The following is a 19893-nucleotide window of genomic DNA, read 5'->3' as shown; positions in this document are numbered from 1 at the left end:
AAGTCACACACACACACACACACACACACACACACACACACACACACACACACCTTAAATAGATACATAACTATACTAGAAATATGAAAAAAAAATATTTAAGACTAAAAATAAATAGGGGAGTAGACACGGGTAAAAAGAGTGAATTTAAATATTATTTAAAACTTACAGAGGATGCAACACAGAGACACAGAGGGATGGGAAATGTGACAAAGAAATGAGTCTCTAGCTGGCTGTGGTAGGGAACTAGAACTTGGGAGGCAAGGCAGTAGGGTCATGAGTTCAAGCCTACCCTTGGCTACAAACCGAGTCTGAGTCCAGCCTGGGACACAGGAGTCCCCAGCTTTGAAAAGCTATGACAACAAAACAACCAAGAAAAAGGGCGAAGAGGATGTAACACAAAGCAAAAAGTAGCAGGAGCTACACAGTGAGAAGAAGAGAGAGTGGGAAGAGCTAATATTTGAGGTGATGCTTTCAGAAGTGAAAAAAAAAAAAAAACAAAGAGAGAGAGAGAGAGACGTAAATCCTCAGCGTGAAGGATTAAACAGGGTCCTAAACAAAGTAAGTTGAGACAAACACACCCCCACACGCTTGGTAGGCAGTAGAAGCTCAAAATGTCAAAGACAAAGCCATGAAAGCTCCATACGAGGAAGCTGGCAGACGCGTTAAGTGAAATAAGCCTGGCACAGAAACAAATCTACAGTTTGCTGCCCCTCATGTGTGGAATTGAAAAGCTGGGCTCATGGCAAGCAGAGCATAGCACAATGACTGCTGTGGCCGAGGGACACAGGGATGGGGATGTGAGAGAAATGTGGTGTTAGTCAAAGGATGCAGAGGCCCGTGTCACTCGGCACTGCCAGTTAACGCCCGTGTCACATGGCACTGCCAGTTAACACCACTATACTGCAGACTTGACAGCTGCAAAAACAGATAATGAGTGAAGACTCACCACAAACCACTGATAGGTATATGAGGGCAAAGTGAGCTCTGTAAAGACAAAATTGTGTTCAGATCAAAGAGCTCTTCCCATGGACCCTGGGCTGGAAGACCCTGCCTCCCCCATGGCAGCTAAGACAGAGACTCAGTCTCCAAGCGCTGAGCGATGGCCAGGAGGGTTTGCTCCTAGGACACCAACACAGTAACTGAGCATTTCTCTTCAAGATCTCTCTACTTCCATCCAACATCCAAACCTCATTCCTCAGTAATCCCAAAACTCCTGTGATCTCTCTGAGACCTATGACAAATTGCCTTTAGATTTCAACCTTGAAGGGCTTTCAGCTTTCCCTTGCTGAGATCAAATACCCATGAAAAAATGATTTAAGGAGAGAGTATTTTTGACTCATGTTTGCGATGTTTTATTTTCCCCACATGGCTACTTGGTTCTGTTGCTTTGGGACCTGTAGTGGGGCAGGACCAGGAGCCCACATTAGAGAGAGCTGCTCACCTCATGGCATGTAGGAAGCTAGGAGCAAGTGCAAGGCCTGGCGACAGCCCACACTCCTCAAGGCTGTGCCTCTAGTGACATCCTTGTCCAAGCTGACCTAACCTCTGCAATGTGTGCTGCATCCCTCTCCATAGTCCACTTGTCTATGAATACACTGAAGGCTTAACCCCTTACAAGACAGGAACCTCATGAACTAGTCATCGGAAACATTGCTGCTTTGGGGGGACAGTATACCCTCCAACTGACTGGACTTCTGAGATTATGGCATCAAGCAAGCTGGACTCCTGTGCACTTCTTGTGTGCCTATGAGTCTGTCCTATGATTGGCTACTGAGCTGCTAAGCATATTTGCAATACTAAGTGACCGGCAGACTGCAAGCATGAGAACAATTCGTGCCAGGTAGAAGTCCCCGAAGTCCCTCTTTCCTAAAAACAGCGAGCCAACGCCACAACACATCCTTGAACATCCACAGAAGCTGGCGCCAACATCCATTCTTGAGTGACAAAGAAAAGAAAGCATCGGGTTTGCATCAGGAGATGTTGGAGCCCTATGCTGGCAGGCAAAACAACAGCCATGCCGCAAATGCCCACGCTTCAGGGTCCAAGCCCCGTGAGTGTGTTCAGGATGAGGCGGGCTATCTTCACAAATGGATTTAAGATTTTGAGGCTCCTTGGATTACCCAGGCAAGTAGAATACAATCACACAGCCCTGAAAAAAAAAAATGGTGAAGGAAGACCTGAAAAGGGAACTCAGTGCCAGTGGAGGGAGCTCAGACACAATGCTACTGGCTTCAAAGCTGGAGGAAGGAGGCCATGAGCCAAGGCAAGAATGTGGCCTCTAGAAGCTATGAAGACCAGGAGACCCCACTCGGGACCAGCCAAAAGGAGCCCCCACTCCCCCGTGTGTGTCAGCCTGTGAGACTGTGCAGCCCTGCAGAACCAGGAGAGGAGCAATTTTGTTGTTTAAGCCACTAAGACTGTGGTAATCTGTTATAGCAGTAATTTAAAACTAATTCAAATGCCTCCAAAATTGCAAGAGAAATTTATTTTAGCCCATTACCTAAATTCAGACACACTACTGATTAAATACAAACTTAAGCACCTTTTCAGACAAATAAGGTCTCAAAAAATATGGGCTCCTAAGCACCTGTTTTTGGGAAAGATGTCTTAGACAGAGAACACTAGGAAGCAATTTGGCTCACCCTGGTTGTTCACACTCTTAAAGAAAACCAACTCTCACTCTTCCTTACCAGTTGCTAATAGCTCCTTAGCTAGGGGTGAGACTTCCTCTCGACTCCATCCTGGGATTCTGTCAGGCTCTGTCCTGTACAGGTCTTGTGTGTGCTGTTAGAACCACTGTGAGGAGTTCATATGTGCCACTGCCCTGCTGTGCCTGGGAAACCACTGTTTCGTTGTACCATCCCTGGCTCTTCTGATATAATCCCTGGGCCCTGTGAGAAAGAATGTAATTGATGATCTGTAGATTGTAATGATCTAGATATGGGTGTAACCTGGCTGGAAAGAACCGGGTAGAAAAGTGAAGGCCTCGGCCTCGGCCTCTCAGTCTTCATTGGTCTGCTGTTCGGGCCTTTTGTTGGTGGGGTTGATGGTGGGCAGGCTCCACAGTCTGGACTAGATTAATTGCAGTCTTTGGTCTATGGCATACTCTAAGCAAGAGTCTGGGTAGGATCTGCTCTTGGCTATATGGTTAGTGATTTGATTAATTACTTTTATTACATAATAGACACTCTTGAACCTGCTGCCTGGAGACTAACCCATCTCCCCAACCATGATATTCAAAGCCAGGAGTCTCATGCAGTGATGCCTTTGCTGTCTCCCCATATGCAAACTGAGTGCATTAAATTATCGACTGATCTGACTGACAATGGTCCCTGCTAGGCTGGAAACAGGGCCACTTTGCCCCTGCAAAGCTGCACATAACAGCACACAGTCCACCAGACTGTTTATGACAACTCAGGGAGAGACTTAGCTCTGGCTTTGCTCACGTCAGCTGTTGTGTATATTGTTAAAAGAGCATCCAGCTTTGCACCATCTTTTTCTCTCTTCCCTAACTACTTCTTGAAACGAGAGAGAACTGGTCCTGGAGGGTGCGTGGAGATGCTAAAACAAGATGCTAGCAATTGGTCTCTCTAGCTCCAGAGCCTGGCAGTGTGAGTCCTTGACCACCTCAAGGCTTCCCTCTGATGGTCTGCTTCCCTGTCAATGGTTTTTCTCAGCTCCCTCAGGACCAGCCAGCCAGGGTGGGCTCTGCGTTAGTTACTTTGTTTTTCTGTTGCCAGACACTTGACACAAGTAACTTAGAACGGGTTTATTTTGGCTTACCATTTAAGGATTTAGTCCATCATGGTTGGGAAGGCATGGTGGCCCATGACTCCACGGTAACAAGAGCTGCTGGCTCACACCTCAGCAGATCAGGAAGCCAAAAAGGGGCAATGCTGGCAGTCCACTAGCGTTCTCTCTTCCCTTCTTTAATCAGCCTAGTCTACCCACCCAAGGGATTATGCTGACTGCCTATAGAGTGGGTCTTCCTTCCACAGTAAACCCTTTCTGGACAGATCCTCATAGATACATCCAGAGATGTGTCATTTCCGTGATGCTAACTAAAATCAAACTGACAATGAAGATGATTCCACAGGCTCTCCCCACCATGGAGGTCCTGATGGCCTGGCTCCACAAGTTTAGAGTGGCGACGCTATGTTTGCATCCTTCTAAGCAACCCAAGTACCTTCTGGTTCGGGATGGTTACTGACCTTGGCAACTTGCTGGGGTCTCAGGTACCAGCAACACGAGGATGATTTTTGCCAGGCCTGTGCTCTGGAGGCAGCTATGCCTTATAGCCTGACCGCTGACTCATTGACCCATGATTTTTGGAGGACTCAAGACTCACTCAAGCATTTCCCAAAATATGTAAATCAAGCCCTAGATTTTAGGGTTGCTAACATATTTTGCCACCAAAATAAAACCTCGCCATCAGAAAAAAAAAAAATAGAGAATAGGGGATTAGAATGAATTTATAGGATTATTTTCCTTGCTTTCAGAGCACTTGACCTCAGTTTAGATTGTGATCGTCACAAAGTTTTCTGTTTTCTAAGTGTTAGGTTCCTCCTCTGAGACACAGAAATACTGGCGCCCACCCCGGAGCATTCAGGGAGGGTGACAGCATGAGCTTGAAGCTTCTGGCATCTACAACGTGAGGAAGCATCCACAAATCTGAGTGTCCATCATTTATCTCTTGGTTTGTTTTCAATTTTTCTTCTAGGTCATCAGATCACCCTCATTTATACCTGTCTTCAACACTGACTTTAACAGTGGCATGAGATGGCATCGGGGATTTCTCTGTAGTGGGACTCCAGGCCCAGCAGGGCATCAATCACAGCATGCGCAGAGGAGGCTGTGTCTGCTGTGTACTGCCCATCAGAGGCCTCCTGGCTCCAGTGGCAGCTTTGTGTCTTCCCAAATCACCAAGGACAAATGTAGCTCAGGGTTCAAGCGTACATCACCGATGTGTCACCACTGAAGAGGGGACATGCTGCTCCTGATGAGGACTCCAAGGCCTCGCAACTGTCTCTTCACCTTCTCTGGGCCCTGACTTCCTAAGGTAAAATTCTGGGCTTTGCATTGAGGCCCTCCATATGCTCTTCATATAGTAACCCATGCCAATGCCTGTTTTAAAGGGTGCCATCTGTGACATGGTCACCAGTCCAAGAAGTACAGCCTGCACACAGAGCGGAGGTTTTATTGAGCCCAGAGTGGTTTACGATAAAGCACACTTTACAGCATATTGGGAAAACCAGCGTCTCACAAGGACCACGTTCATGGTTACCAGTCATATTTGCTCAGAAGCATACAGGGGACATGGCCAGGGAGCAGACAGGTGCCAACAGGAGACCCAGACCTGAGGGCTGACTCTGAGATGTGGAGGGATCTCTAGCGACCCTTAGGAAGGTGTGACTAAAGATTTTCCCACAATCCCCTGGGGGAAGACACACGATATGTCACTGCTGCCTGTCCTCACTCTGCTGCTTGATCCACTCTGGCCACAGGGAAGATGGGACTCAGAGCTACCAGCTGATATTACAGAGAACAGGAGAGGCGCTGAAGCTGTGGCCGTAAACACTCACTTTATATTTAGAAATCTCCTTCTGCCCTCTCTGAGCCATTTTAAAAATCTGCTGTTCTGTAGAGGACTTTTTTTTAAATATTAGAAATTTTCTAGCACTTTCATGAATAGATTGATTTAAGAAACTCCCCTGGCTTGTTACAGGGAAGCCGTCTAACCAAGTTGTGCTTCAGTTAGCAACTGAGAGTTCTAAATGAGTCCTGGATGAAACTCTCCTCTCTCAAACCCCAGTTTCCCTCTCAGCTCCCCAAAGATGCTTTGTCTCTGTGAAGAGATAGGACTCGGAACTTAGCATAGCCCCAGCCAGTGCTCTGGGCTGGGGATTACACTCAGCACTGTCTGACACATCTCTCTCTGGGTCACACTGCCAGTCACTAGGACCCTATGGAAGAGGATGAAAACACTGGCCATCTCTGACAAAAGGACCTTCAAGCAATAAAGTTGCTTTAAGAAGCCTGCAGGTTTTGAAAAATGACACGTGACTTTCTCAGGCGATGTACAGAGAGAAATCTTCTTTCAGGAACTGGTGTGAAAAAAAAAAATGTCATTATTGCGAGACTATAGAGAAATGTCCTGTCTAGACAGCTCGGGCAGATGAGGTGTGTAGGCACAATTATTTCCAGCTTGTTGGAAAGCAAGTTCTCTCACTGACCATGAAAAGTGAATGATGATTCACCTCCCTCTTGTTTCTCAGGAGGGGGGCATCCTGTCTCCCAGCTCTCTTTTGTACTACCCATCTTAAGGACAACCACCTAGGAGAGGGCCAGGCCCCGCCCACCACCGGCTCCAGGATGGAGCCAGCCTTCACCTTGCTCCCCTCCCTTCTCTTCAGTTCTGCGGAGGGGCCTCGTTCTTTCAGAGGAGCTCAATGGTACTCTGATATACCTCTGTTTCCTACTAATTATCACAGTCTAAATGAGCACATGTAGTTCAGGGTTTTAAAAGCACAAATGTGCATGCATGGAGAGAAAACCGAGTTACAGATAAAAACCACAACACATTAACAGACATGTTTTACAAACCACCGGGCTAACAGGGTGATCTGAATTCATTTCTGTGCTTTTTCTGACCTTTTCAAAATGGTAACGCTAATGTCTCTTTATTTAAACAAGCCAAAATGGGTCCTGTCTGGTCACGGACGGAGAGCCAAGGCCATTGAAGATGTGTGAATACACTGATCCAGCGACTTCTGAAAGCCTTTGTGCCTCTTCTCCCAGTCTGGGGAAGTTATTTCCTGGGCACGTAGATCAGGCCCACTAATAGCATGATACAGGTCCTCATGTGGATGCTCAGCAGTAGGAAGGGCAAGGTGGCAGATGCTGGACAGTTAGAGGACTGAGCCAGCCTCTGTTGGAGCTGAGGTGGCTTTCAGGGCTCTTACTCAGAGAGCTAGGCACAACCCCTCATGGCATCCACTAGAAGGTTTGCACATCAGATGAGGGAGGAGGCTGGACAGGTTCCAAGGTACCCAAGTGTCTCGCTGCTTCTGTGGAACCTTCCAACCCTGTGATGAGCATCAGGCCAGTTGTGAGAGGACAGAGCCTTCCCCGCTTCATCCTGCTTTCCCTAAGTCATCACCACAATGGGCTCCACAGAGGACAGATCTGTCTTCCCAGAGTAGATCTGGGAAGAGGGTAGGTGGTGATTGGCTAGCGGAGCCCTCTGACCATGGCTCTTTTCTGTCCACGCCACCCTGAAGGACGGAACGGGGGAGGGCAGCCGGTCTTCCTGAGGCTTAGGAGGCCTTTGGCACATAGTCAGCAATGCCTTGAGCTCAACCCTGAAGTTCTCATTGAGCCAGCAGTAGATGAAGGGGTTGTAACAAGTGCTGCTCATGGCAAACCAGTGGAAGGCAAAATAGAGGGCGTTGTTGGTGTGGATGGCCTTGCTGGACAGGAGGAGGACGTAGCAGTTGAGGGGGAACCAGCAGAGGGCGAAGAGGACGACAACAATCACCAGCATCTTCACGGTGGTCTTCTTCTTGCGTCGCAGGGCAAGGTACTGCTCGGTGGTCACGTCACCAATGGTGTTGCACAGCCATAGCTTCTTGGCCACACGGGCATAGGCCACCGAGATGATGAAGAGTGGCAGGAGGTAGAGCAGGATGAAGGTGGCCAGGTCCAGGTACTTCCAGAAGAGGTCAGCTGGCTCCGGGAAGTCCGGCAGGCAGAGGGAGCGCACAATGTCCTCACTGAACCAAGAAGGGAGGAAGAGGAAGATGAGGAGATGGCAGACTATAAGCGGGGAAATCAGTACTACCACTTCCGGTGGAGGAATGCTGGCCTCCCTACCCCAGGCTTGGGCGCATCGGTCACGGTCTTTTTGACACTGTGGCCTAATCACCTCCCCACAAGGCAGAGTATTCTATAACAGTTAAGAACACTCCAGACTCTGTCCCCTGAACTTGGCATCATCCCTTGCCCACAGTGCGCCCCATAGATAGGCACTGAATGAATGAATGGAAGAGTCAATGAAGGAATGAAACAGTAATGCTCCTGCTCAGAAAACCACCTGTCTTGAGGAAATCTCAGAGTCCCCTTTGTACTCAGTTCTCACCCCAAAAGAAACAGAAGGCCAGGAGAGTGCGTGGTAAAGTAAACATGCCTCTAGCGTGTCTGTGCCTTACTAACTTTTTTGCACATTCTAGAAAGAAACAGAAGAAGGGAGGCAGACATTTCACAGGGGAAACGCGGAAACCACTCCAGGTCCCTGGCTTTGCTCACTGTCTGTGAATATGTACTTCAGGTCTGTAACGTACATCAGTGAGTTAGGTGTTCGACTCAGAGAGCTCACGTTCAAAGTGAGCCAGTTCTTCCTTCTATGCAGTCTGCCATAGAGACAGGCTATTATGAAGCAGATTGTATTTTTTTTTTGAACTGAATGTTTGAAAAAAGGAGTTTCTCATTTTGTGGGAGTATATGTCAAGGACCAAACTAGGCAGTGGGGGAGACAGAGAATGCTGCCTCAGAAACATATACCCGTGCTTATTTTGTTTCTATGTTCTGCAGACCTTGAAATCTTGCTTATTTTAATTAAATAAGGCAGAACGGGGACCCATTTCCATCTGTGTGAGCACACGCCTCCTGGTGGCAGACCCTGGTAACTACTGCCTTGTCCTTGCAAACAGCCTAGAGAGCGAGGCAAAGCTGAAGTTGAGAGCACAACTACAGAGAGTAGGCTGGGCCAAGAAGCAACAGGAGAGCAGGTGAGAGCAGCTCAGTGGAGCAAGCACACCTGACAGCAAGAGCCATTATCCAGAAGGGCTCGTGTTCAGTCCCAGCGACCATGGACCCGTCCACTCTAGAGGAGGCCAGCAGGGCACTGTCTCCCTTGCGCCCCAGGCTACTCCGACGAACACATCTCACCTGTACTTGAAGGTAAACAGCTTCTGGCAGATGGCATGTGGCAGCGAGAAGAAGGTGGCCATGACCCAGATGGCAGCGATATAGACAACACCCCTGGTGATGGAGATCCGAGGCTTCAAAGGGTGCATGATGACCTGGAAAACAAGAGTCTCGCCAGCTGAGGCCGAAAACAGGTGGCAAGGCTCACAGGTCACCTGAGGCAAGCCTCGGTTATCAAAGGTTGAGCATCCTTTACACTCCTGGGTGGCCCCCGCATCTCGCTGGGCAGCTGACCACAGTTCAACTCCAGGGATGGGAAGGTGTCATCTGGACTCTGTGGCTTTTGGCAGTCCCCAGGCCTCTTGCAAGTGGGAAGAGCAACGCAGGAGTAATGAGGAAAGTACAAAGGTGATAAAAGGGGCTCCAAGCTCTGCCCCACTTCCTCAAGGTCTGACCCATCTTTCCATACTTCCAGACCCTGGATGGTATAGAGGGCTCTGACCACAAGGAGCAGTCTCTTATCACCCACTGCAGAAAGCTGATTTGATGCCACCTATTAAAACCATCACTAAATCCCAACATAGACTGACTTCCATGCACTTAAAAGAAAGCCAGATGACAGACCCGGGGCCAAATATTGTCTTGAAATTGATATCGTGTTGCAGCCAATCAACTCATCTAAGAAGCTTAAATAAAGATGGAAATTTTAAAACATTTCCATTTGTGAGACTGGATGCTGAGGCAAAGTTACCCCAGATCTCTGAATGGACTGGTGAAGGCTACCCAGGGGTAAGAAATAGTTGTGTGTGTACGCTTTTCTCAGCTGCCTCTAAGACTCGTGGACTGCCTGAAGGCCTGGCTCTAACATGGGCACAGCATTTTGGAAGTAGAGAGGTCCCAAACTTGAGCAATCCATCCCGTGTCTGATGTGCAAATTCCTTCAAGAATTTATCAAGCTGTCATCCAGCTGCACTTAGATGTGGCTGGTGACATGAGATGCTGTGCCCAGGCATCTCTGTCAACTTTGAACACTTATTTCTACTAGAAACACATGCCTTTGAGTGTGGGCTTTGAAGCCTCTTCTCTGTTGCTGCTTCTGCTTCTTGGGTCATCTCAGGGCAAACCTTGCTTCTCTTTGCTTGACTATGCCTGCAGTGTGGTCTGTTTACATCATCACAGAGTAGGACAGTCTAGTGATCAGAGCATGATCATGGAGCCGGACAGATGTTGGTTCTAATTTTACCCTGGTCATTCATGGTCACATGATCATGGGAAAATCTGTGTGCCTTTCTGAGTCTGATTTAACAGGGCCTACTCCAGCAGTTCTCAACCTGTGGGGCATGGCCATCAGAAAACACATGACTCTGATGGTCTTAGGAACTGAGACACTGCTCAGTAACAAAATTATAGTTAAGTAGAAACAAACATAATTTTATGGTTGGAGTCACCACAACATGAAGAACTGTATTAAAGGGTCACAGCATTAGAAAGGTTGAGGACAAGCCGGGCATGGCGGTGGTGGCTCACGCCTTTAATCCCAGCACTCAGGGAGGCAGAGGCAGGCGGATCGCTGTGAGTTCGAGGCCAGCCTAGTCTACAAAGTGAGTCTAGGATGGCCAAGGCTACACAGAGAAACCCTGTCTCGAAAAAGCCAAACCAAACCAAACAAAACAAAACAAAAAAAGAAAACAAACAAACAAACAAAAAAAAATAAAGGTTGAGGGACACTGAGTAACCAACAATGAGGGCTCATGGATCACGGAGTTTGTAGGTGAAATGTACCTGGCCTGGCATTGGCCCCTTCTGAAATGGATACCCTTGGGTCCCCTTTGAGTGCCTACCACCCCATATACTCACTCCTATGCTACCTACCACACCCTAACTGCTCATGTTATCCAAACGCCCTGACTTGCCTTCCTCCTACACAGTGTGGGCCAGAGACTCCATCTCCCACATGAAAGCCTTCTACAACCTGCAGTTATTTGCTTCTTCCTTCTCATCTGCAACCGTCTGTGTTTCTACTACCAAAAGAGTTCATTAAATTCAGAGCTAGGAGCCAGCGGTGTGTCTCCCCTCCGCAACAAAGTGGAAATAACCTTTTGCAACTACCAAAGGGTTTCATATCCCTCATGTCCTTGCCCACATTGGTCAACAAGGAGGCAAGTGCACACACTGACAGCCGGGCTCAATGAGTCACCGAAATATTGAAATGCTGCAGGTGACCCCACAGATACCAGGAGGGCATAGCCGGAGACGGGAGGATGGTGCTGGGGGCAGGGGCCCTCACCTGGTGACGGTCCACAGCGATGGCTGTGAGTGTGAGTGCCGAGACGTGTAGAGAGCAGTACTGAGCGAAGCGGCTGACGTGACACATGCCCTTCCCAAACACCCATGTGCTGTTCACAAAGCGGACCTACAGGTGAAATACAGATGTCAGGAGGTGGGTGGAATGGATGGGCCTTGACCGGCACTCAGCTCTGCTTCTCAGTGGTCTCTGAAGAGCATCTCTTCAGGGTACCTTTCAGCCCTCCCAGCCAAGTAGCCCTCTCAGCTACTCTGCCAAGGACCACATGGCTTTCCCCAGCGTAACCCACTCTTGTTCACTCAGGTCACCAAGCCGCAGTCATGGCTGAGGGCCATCAGGTGTCAGGGGAGCTTGGGAAAAGCACAGGCTCTGGGGCTGGCATTGCCACCTCTATTTACTGCTGTGCTGCCTGGGCCACTGTACTCCTTTCACCTCAGCCTTTTCCATTTGTGGAAACTGGTTTCAAAATCTCTACCTGAAAGGCCTATTATAAAATCTGTAAAGATGAGAGAAATTGCCCAGCAAACTGTTAAAAGGTGATTGTTAGAAATAGAAAGCTGGCATTCTTTAAGTGTAATAAAATTCTTTCTTGGCTGAATGGAACATGGCTTAATGGGGAAACATCTCCCAAAAGTCAAAATATAGTGTTGTCAACTATGCTTAGAAGGGGTGTGTGACTCTGTGTGTGTGTGTGTGTGTGTGTGTGTGTGTGTGTGTGTGTGTGTGTGTATTCCAACTCAGACCCTGTACATGGTGTGTAAGCAAGCTAGCACTGAGTCTCAGCTCTATGCCAATCTTGCAGCTGATCATCTGGGATGCAGACACTTGGAAAGGTAAAGGTTACAGTGGGGGAAGGGGACCTGTGGGGGAGACAAGATCCTCCTTCAGGGCCATGAAGGCCTGCATGCTCACACAAGCCTGGAGCAGGTCCTGTGAGGAGAGTCTTGTGCCCAGGAGAGATGGAACATTAATTCTGATCCAGGGAGGGCACTGAGTGTATTAAGTGCCCAACAAAGGGTCAGACACTGCAAGCGGGTCACCAGGCGGGAGGGAAATGGGCAAAGGAAGAGACTGACAGCAGAGACAGAAAGGGCAATCCACTACTTGGCCTCACAGTGGAGATGTTGCCACTTCCTGCTGTCACCTTAGTGGACCTATAGTTGAGAGACAGATCAGAGGATGGACCAGGACTGACTGACGCACAGTTGTGCCTCTAATTGGTATCTGATGGTATCTGAAGCCTCTTAGGACGCTTCTCAGCCTTCTCAGTCAAGAAATATTCAAGGTACAGTGCTAAAGCATAGACCACTGGGACCTTTCCCTGTGAGGCTCATCCATGCCCATGCCTGGGCCTCTGAGCCCTCATCCCCCACGTCTGTGAAGCAGGCTCACCCTTTCACATGTGATTATAAAACTCATGCATGATAGAAAACAGGTGCAGAGAAGGTACAATCTGCCACACATGGCATCTAAACTGCCCTTATGACTACACAGGGAGTGTTTAAGGTGAGCAAGGACTCATGTCTGTGGAGACTAGGACAAAAGCCATCAACCCTGGATCAGGGTCTGTTAGGAAATGAGGAATTGGTGTTTGCCTGGCATGTGTACAGGAAAGTTGAGTCAAGTCTGGCTGCATCTCCCCAGGGAGACAAAAGATCCAGGGCTTTGCCCTGTGGCTGGGATGAGCCACTGAGGCTACAAAGCAGGACCTCTGCCTCCCACCCACAATCAGCAAGTGAGCAGACCTAAGCTTCTGATGGGCCACCACCCACTACCCCCTTCCAGACGGCCCCTCTTCTCTCCGGATCTTGCCCCCATGGTGTTTAGGTGGAACACTGCCGCTGGCAAGTGAGATTCAGCCGGACAGTCTTCAGGAGGTCCCCAGTGCTGACACACCTGGCCCAGCCTCTCTTTCTGACCCATCTCCACTTCCTTCCTCTGCCCCAGGCTGGTGTCTTTTGTTCCTGCTCCTCCTCTGTCACCCAGCCACTCAGTGTTCCCTCAACATGAGGTGAACTTGAATAGCCCCTCTCCTTGGCTCTGCCAGTTCCCTGTGAGCTGTGCACACTGATCACTCATCACAACCCAGGAGGTCTGGCTCCCTTGCAGACCTGTTGAAACATCACACCCTTAGCAGAATCTCCTTTGACCCTCCGGTGGGTTGGAATGAAGGCCTGGTTCCTTCAGGCGCCACTACACTGCCTGCAGCTCTCTGTCATGGGAACCACCAACAAGTGTTTGTTATTGGCTCATTGGCCGGGGCTGACTGCAATGGGCACAGTGGCTGGGAAGTGGGCCTCAGGAGGTTGCTGTCACCAAGCAGCCAAAAGCAATGCCTCACCCCAGCTGCAAGGCTGTGATGAGCAGGCTGATAGATTTGAAGACCCTCCCTCCCAGTTCTCCCCACCCGTGTGCTCATGGCAACACCCTGGAAGCTCTAAAGGAGCTTGGACTGGGGCGATTCCATGGGTCAGGTTCAAAGCCAGGCTGTTCGAGTTTGTCCCTTCTCACAGGAGGTCCCTGGGGCATACAGCTCTCAGTTGTCACTGCTTCTTTGTCCTGTCTTGTGTCTCCTGTATTTGACCCTGCAGCATGCCTCTGAAAACTGGCAACAGGGGCAGACCCTGGAGCCTTGCCGCTCTCAGCCAAGACCCACCCTAGCTTGTCCATTCTCTGATGAGAAGACAAGATGCAGCTTTGTTTTAAGCATCCAGGAAACATAGGAGTATCGTTGGGAAGGTCGTATGTCCTTGGCTTGTGCCTAGAGGTCCCTGAATGGCCACTGAATGGCCACTGGTAGGTTAGTGTAGGCTGAAAGACAACAGGACAAGCCGGTGTCTTGGAGCAATGGGAGTGGTTTAGTGGATACATCAGTGAGCATGAGTGAAAGGACGAAGTTCCTCTGGCTCTGAAGATGGCCTTGGACAAGGACAGGGCCTCTGTGCCTTGTTTCCCTTATCTGTAAAATGTGACTATGTCCTCAGAAGGGAGAGTCGGAGAATGAGGACACTCTGACAACAGAAGATTGAGAAGGACCTCACATGGGCCAGTGGACCTAAAGGGACCCATCTTCTTTTTGTTGTCTGTCATTCGTGTGTCATTCTGTCATATTCTGCTTGGCCAATAACGCTAATAACAGGTTGTTCCACGCGTTGGAAAGGGCGTGACTCCGCTGCAGAGATGAGCTCTCTGTCAGTGGCATTGCTCAGCTGCGCTTTCACTAAGATCCTGGTCACTGAGGGACAGAAGCAGCACTAGCAATGCCACACAGCAGGGACTCTGAGAGGGAGCCACTTGCAAATGTCCCAGGCCAGAGGTCCCAGGCCATCTCACCATCGCTCCCTCCCAACACAAGCCTCACACTGGGCCTCTCTAGCAAGCCTCGGAGGGAGTGAGCAACAGCTTAACCCACCAGCACAGACTCCAGTAACAACCAGCAGTGCTGTTTCACATGACCCACCAAGCTGACCCCTATGGGTTGGGCACAAGCTTTTCACAGGCTGACTTGACAGACAGGATAATAGCCCATGCTAACATTTCAGGGGCCTGAGTTACGGTTTGCTCATCCCAAATGCCTATGACCAAGGAAGGTAAAGAGTGAATGGTTGGTCCTTTAGAGGGAACTGGGGACACCTGGATCATTGAATCAATGCTACCGGCTGCAGAAACTCTGGATAGGAAAGGAAGAGGGGGGAAAAAGAGGAAGGGGAGACAGGGCTGGAAGGAATATTGGTGAATGGCAGGAGAGAAACGAGACTCAAAGATTAAGACAGGAAGACAAAAATCAAGGCTGAGGCGACAGAGGAGGGAAGGTGAAGTAGGGTTGAGAGCCTGGAGGTGGGGAGGACCGAGAAGAGACAGAATGACAGGAGGGGAGAGAATAGAAGGATGCTTCTGGAAAAAAAAGGAAGCCCGAGAGGGCTTTTCCTTACCAAAGTGAAGGGTGTGTTGAGCAACGTGATCATGATGTCCGCCACTGCCAGGTTGACGATGAAGAGGCTGGTCGCCGAGTGCATCCGCTGGTTCTTGAAGATGACATGACAGACCAGAACATTGCCAAAGAGCGAGAAGATGATAATGAAGGAGTAGGCCACGATGAGCAGGGCTTTCACCGTGGGGTTCTGGGACTCGGCCCCATAACGTCTCCTGCCCACGAAGTTCTGCCAGTCAGAGAAAGTATAGTTGGCCCAGAAGTGTGAAGCGTTGGCCCCGGTCAGGGCTGCCTCCATGCTCGGATGCTCAGTGACGACCTGCGGCTGCTCAGTGGCTTGCACCGAGGACAGAAGAAAGAGAAGCAGGACAGGAGGGACCGTCATGCCCAGCCACTGAGGTTCTGGGCGCAAGGGCCGGACTCCCTTGCCGGGTTCGGTGCACAGAGGCTGGTCACCGGGCAAACGCTGAGCGCACCGGGCTAAAGGAGTCCGCACCACAGAAAGAACCTGGGCGCGAGGGGCGCGAAGCACAGAGGGCGCCTCGACCTCAAAGGGAGCCTGGACCACTCCGTGTCTGGACTGGAGAGGCAACCGAAATCCCCCGGGGGATCGGGACCTCAGAGAGAACTCCGAGAAGCAGAGGGTGCCGGACTGTGCCGACCGGCACCGGCCTCGGGCACCGCAGCCTTCGTTGGCGCTCGCTGGCTTCTCGCAGCACTTTTATACCTCTGTTCCCGCAGCGGCCACAGCGTCTCCGCCTATAGGGCGGTGCAGCGTCTCTTCGCTTGCTCCGTGACGCGCTCGACTCCAGCTGCCCCGCTCCCCGCTCGCTCACAGCCCCGCAGTCCCAGAGCGACTCGCACTGGCTCTTCAGCTCTGCTTTCCTGCTGCAGCCTGGCCTCTGACAGCCCCCTCCCTGACGCTCACCAGCTTTCTATACTGCAAGCCAGCAGACAGGTACAATCGGCCTTGGGGACTATGTGGGGGTCACACTGCAAGGCCGTGTCGGTGCAGTCCGAAGATCCACCACGTTGGTTTCCATCTGAACTGTAGCCTTGGCTCATTTCCCAATACTGAGGTGGCTCTTGTTCCAGGTGGATCCTGGGATGCGGCAAATCCTGAAATAGACCTGGACTGTTTCCTCTCCTTCTAGCTCTTTAAGCCTCACCAGAGAGCTTAGTAAAGGCCTATTGTTTTATTGACAGCCTTTGGGAATGTGATCTGGGTGCTGATGTTCTTAAAGGAAACTTCAAACACTTCCCTTTCTTTTTTTTTTAATGTATTTATTTTATGTATATGAACACTCCGTTTTTCATGCACACCAGAAGAGGGAATCAGATTCCATTACAGACTGTTGTGAGCCACCATGTGGTTGCTGGGAGTTGAACTCAGGACCTTTGGAAGAGCAGTCAGTACTCTCAACTGGCTGAGCCATCTCTCCAGCGCCTTCTTGACACATGGGCTCTGTGTCCACTCCTCTGCAAACAGTTGCTTTGCTACCATTGGTTTCGGGAAGCTGCCTCTCAGCCTCCCGCCCATTTCTCCAGGGAGAATTTTTAAATTTTGTTTAAAAAAAAATTATAGCATACAGAACAGTGGGTTTCTTCATGAGTGTCCCCATGCATATATAGGATTATACTTCACTCTTACCCACCTCCTGGCTTCCTATCACCTCTCTTCCTGGTCTCCCTCCTCTGGTGAAATAACTTTTCCACTTTCGTGTCACACCTATTTCGGCTTCCCTCTCTCCCTTGTTCCTCACTCACACCTTGAGTTCCCCTCACAGGCACCTTTTACTTGTGTATGTATATACCTGTGTAGATAGACAATCCTCAACTCCTCCATTGGAACTACGTCATCTGCCTCTGGCTCTGCTATAGGATGCGTCTTGGGGAACCCTCCAAGGGCTCCACCTCGTAGCCGACTTAAGAGCGTCATCTGACTATGGTAAGCAACCCCTTAGATAACAGCCCAAACGCTGCTATCAAGGAACAGAAAAAAAGAATTCCCCGTTTCCTACTTCTTTTAGTTTCGGCTCCAATTACTGTTTATTTGTTTGTTTGCTACCCCCCCCCCCGCCTCCACCCCCTGTAAGTTTGTTGGAAAGTGGGAGCTCAGGAGCAGGTAGGTCAGGTGCTCCTCCTGAAAAGGAAGCAAAGGAGCGAGCCCGCTGCAGGAACGCACACTGTGCTCCCCTGCATTGTTCTCTTCGTGACCTAACTCTCCTCAAGTATGTCCGGATCATTTGCGAATCGGATTCCAAATTCTAGAGTCCAGTTCTTCGTCTGTTGTGTCCCTCTGGTCGGCTGTGCCCTCCACGTGGGGCTCCTCTGTGCTTCTCTGGCTCCTGCAGCCCGCTCTGCCTCTGGCCTCTACACCCACACGGACACACCCCCTTTTCTCCTGCCATCTCCCCTTTCGCCACACCCTCTGAGTCTCTCTCAGAAGCTGCAGTCCCAGTAAACTCTTATCTCACAATTTGCAAGTTGCTCGTTGGATATGGTTTAAAATCCATAAAATCTGTAACAAAATTTCCTCTAAACTTATAACACAAGGCTTATAATTAAACATCTATACATGAGTGTGTGTGTGCATGTGTGCATGTGTGTTTCAACTCTTACTTGGAGTGTGTGTGTATGTGTGTGTGTGTGTTACATCCAAGTGGATGTAACTTGGATTCAACTTCCATATATATATATATATATATATATATATATATATATATATATATATGGAAAACAGAAGTTTTTAAATAGCAACCTTGTGCTTCTCCTCTATCTTGGTTGGTGACCTCATCAGGATGTGTGTAAGCAGCCACTTGGCTGGCAACCATATTTGCTAAGGTTAAGGAGTACATGACATGTTACTTCATCGTGTTAAGATGACCACATATCATAAAGCAACCATTGTAAAACTTCCTAGTCCTAATGAGCACTCTGTTTATCCTTGTATCTTCTTTTTTAGACTAAGAAAGCAACAAGTCGCAAATATTTTGGGTTGGTATAGATTTTTGTATGATGATAAAAAACTTAAGGTCATATTTGGTCCAATATACAATACATGGGATTTGAGTCTGGTTGACAATATACTGTATATGGTGATAAAAATGTAAGGTTATAAGATCTATTCAGATTAACAAAAGCCAACTTAGAGGTTTACACCTAAGTACTTATGTCTTTGCTAATTATTTAACTAAGCATGTAGAAACAACATATGTTTGATAAATAAGATATGTTTGATTTTTTTAAGGCTACATCTAACAGAGATAAAGCTGTAAGATCCTAATCTGTACACAAAGACCTGATATAGAAGCTACTAGTTTATTGAAAAATACTAAAGATGGTTAAGACATACAAGTGAATATCACCTTATAAATGATCAAATTCTTTAGTGTGTTCAGAACTATACTTGTAGCCTGCTAAATACTAATGTAATTGATTACAGGAATCGGCTTTATTCACCTCCTTTATATCTCTTCAAATTTAAACCTAAAACAAATAACTAGAAGCAAGCTAAGTCTGTTTAGCCTATATGTGCTTAATAGATCGATGGTTCTCAAATTCTTCAGGGATCTGCTGAATATGGCAGCTAAAATGTTTAATAAAAAAGCTTTTCATGGTAGAAAGACATGCAAGCTCCTGGCAGCACCCCAGGTCTCCTCCAAAAGAGATAATGGGCACAGATGAGCCTCCACCTGGAGCTTGTTTAAGATATGCAAAGCTGACCCTTGCATGAAAAACTGTCCTTCACCTCGACTGCCTTCCAGACCCTGGGGAGTCAATTGCCCCTTTTTGCCTAGACAAGGTAGGCATGTCCCCCAAGTTCCTACTCCACAGGAAGGTCTGTCAGGTCTTCTGGGCCTGGTAGCCAAAGACTGATTCTGTCCTGGAACCTGGAGGTCTGTCCCCAGTGACCATGGAGGAACCTAGGGTGATTGTCCAGGTAGCTAGTAAGTCTGTCGTTTTTAACAGATTCAAGAGTTGCTTAGTCTGTACCTTCCACTTATTCTGGTAAAATATATCCTTTTCAGGTCTATGATTGTGTTTTATAGCTAGTTTTATAGGCTGGTTTTATAGCTTTGTCAGTTTAATAGTAACCAGAGCTTCAGATGCCTTTTCGGTTCTTTTCAATATGTAAAAATCAGGCCACAGGCCTCACTTTCCTAGAGCTTCTATTAGGTCTAGATGCAGTTTACATTGTTACCAGACTCTAAAAAGAGATAAACTCACAAAACAGATCTCAATGTAACTTTCTACTATTCCTTTATTTAAAGAAACTCACCTTGCAATGCTACCCTTGGTCATTAACCTCCTGTATGTATCTCAGGGTAGGTGGTTGCACAGAAAAAGAGGTGTAAAATTTATGGGAGGTCTGAGGGTATAAAAGCTTAAGATGTGTGTGTGTGTGTCGGGGGGCGGTCTAAGAAGGTGTTTTAAGGTATTTAAGTGTAATTTGTAAAGGCATAAGAAATTGCCTTAAATTGTCATATAGAAGTGAAAAATGTTTCAGATCAATTTCCTTCTCTGTGCTAGTGTTGCATTACGATTTCAAAAGTTCAGAGGTTTAACATTAACAATGGAGTTCTGGCAAGCTGTTGATCTAGCTCTGGTAAGCCCTGACTACTATTATCACAGTCACTAGCTCAGGATTTTAAATTTTCTTTGGTTGTCTTCTAAGTTTAGCGTTAATAATGCTTCTCATTGTGCTAATAACATCTTCCCAATCTAT

General features: G+C 48.4%; 1 protein-coding gene across 1 annotated transcript; it reads right to left on the bottom strand.

The window, feature by feature from the left end:
- Positions 1-7136: 7136 nt before the first annotated feature.
- Positions 7137-15606, bottom strand: Gpr83 (G protein-coupled receptor 83). Its single transcript, XM_051155760.1, has 4 exons — positions 15166-15606; positions 11216-11341; positions 8950-9083; positions 7137-7775 (listed from the first exon to the last, which is right to left on the bottom strand). Exons 1-4 carry the CDS (start codon positions 15547-15549, stop codon positions 7151-7153), a joined length of 1269 nt encoding a protein of 422 aa, XP_051011717.1. The 5' UTR covers positions 15550-15606; the 3' UTR covers positions 7137-7150.
- Positions 15607-19893: the final 4287 nt, after the last annotated feature.

Source organism: Acomys russatus, chromosome 14 (genome assembly GCF_903995435.1).
Source record: "Acomys russatus chromosome 14, mAcoRus1.1, whole genome shotgun sequence".
Lineage (NCBI taxonomy): Eukaryota > Metazoa > Chordata > Mammalia > Rodentia > Muridae > Acomys > Acomys russatus.
The sequence above is the reverse complement of the archived record's forward strand: the minus strand, read 5'-3'. Positions and strand labels throughout refer to the sequence as shown.

Excerpts from the sequence above, each read along its gene's own strand:
- Gpr83 (XM_051155760.1), bottom strand. The coding sequence starts at position 15,549 with ATGACGGTCCCTCCTGTCCTGCTTCTCTTTCTTCTGTCCTCGGTGCAA. Across the intron at positions 11,342-15,165 it reads TCAACACACCCTTCACTTTG|GTCCGCTTTGTGAACAGCAC; the intron begins GTAAGGAAAAGC and ends TTTCACCTGTAG. Across the intron at positions 7,776-8,949 it reads CTGTTTACCTTCAAGTACAG|TGAGGACATTGTGCGCTCCC; the intron begins GTGAGATGTGTT and ends TTCTTGGTTCAG.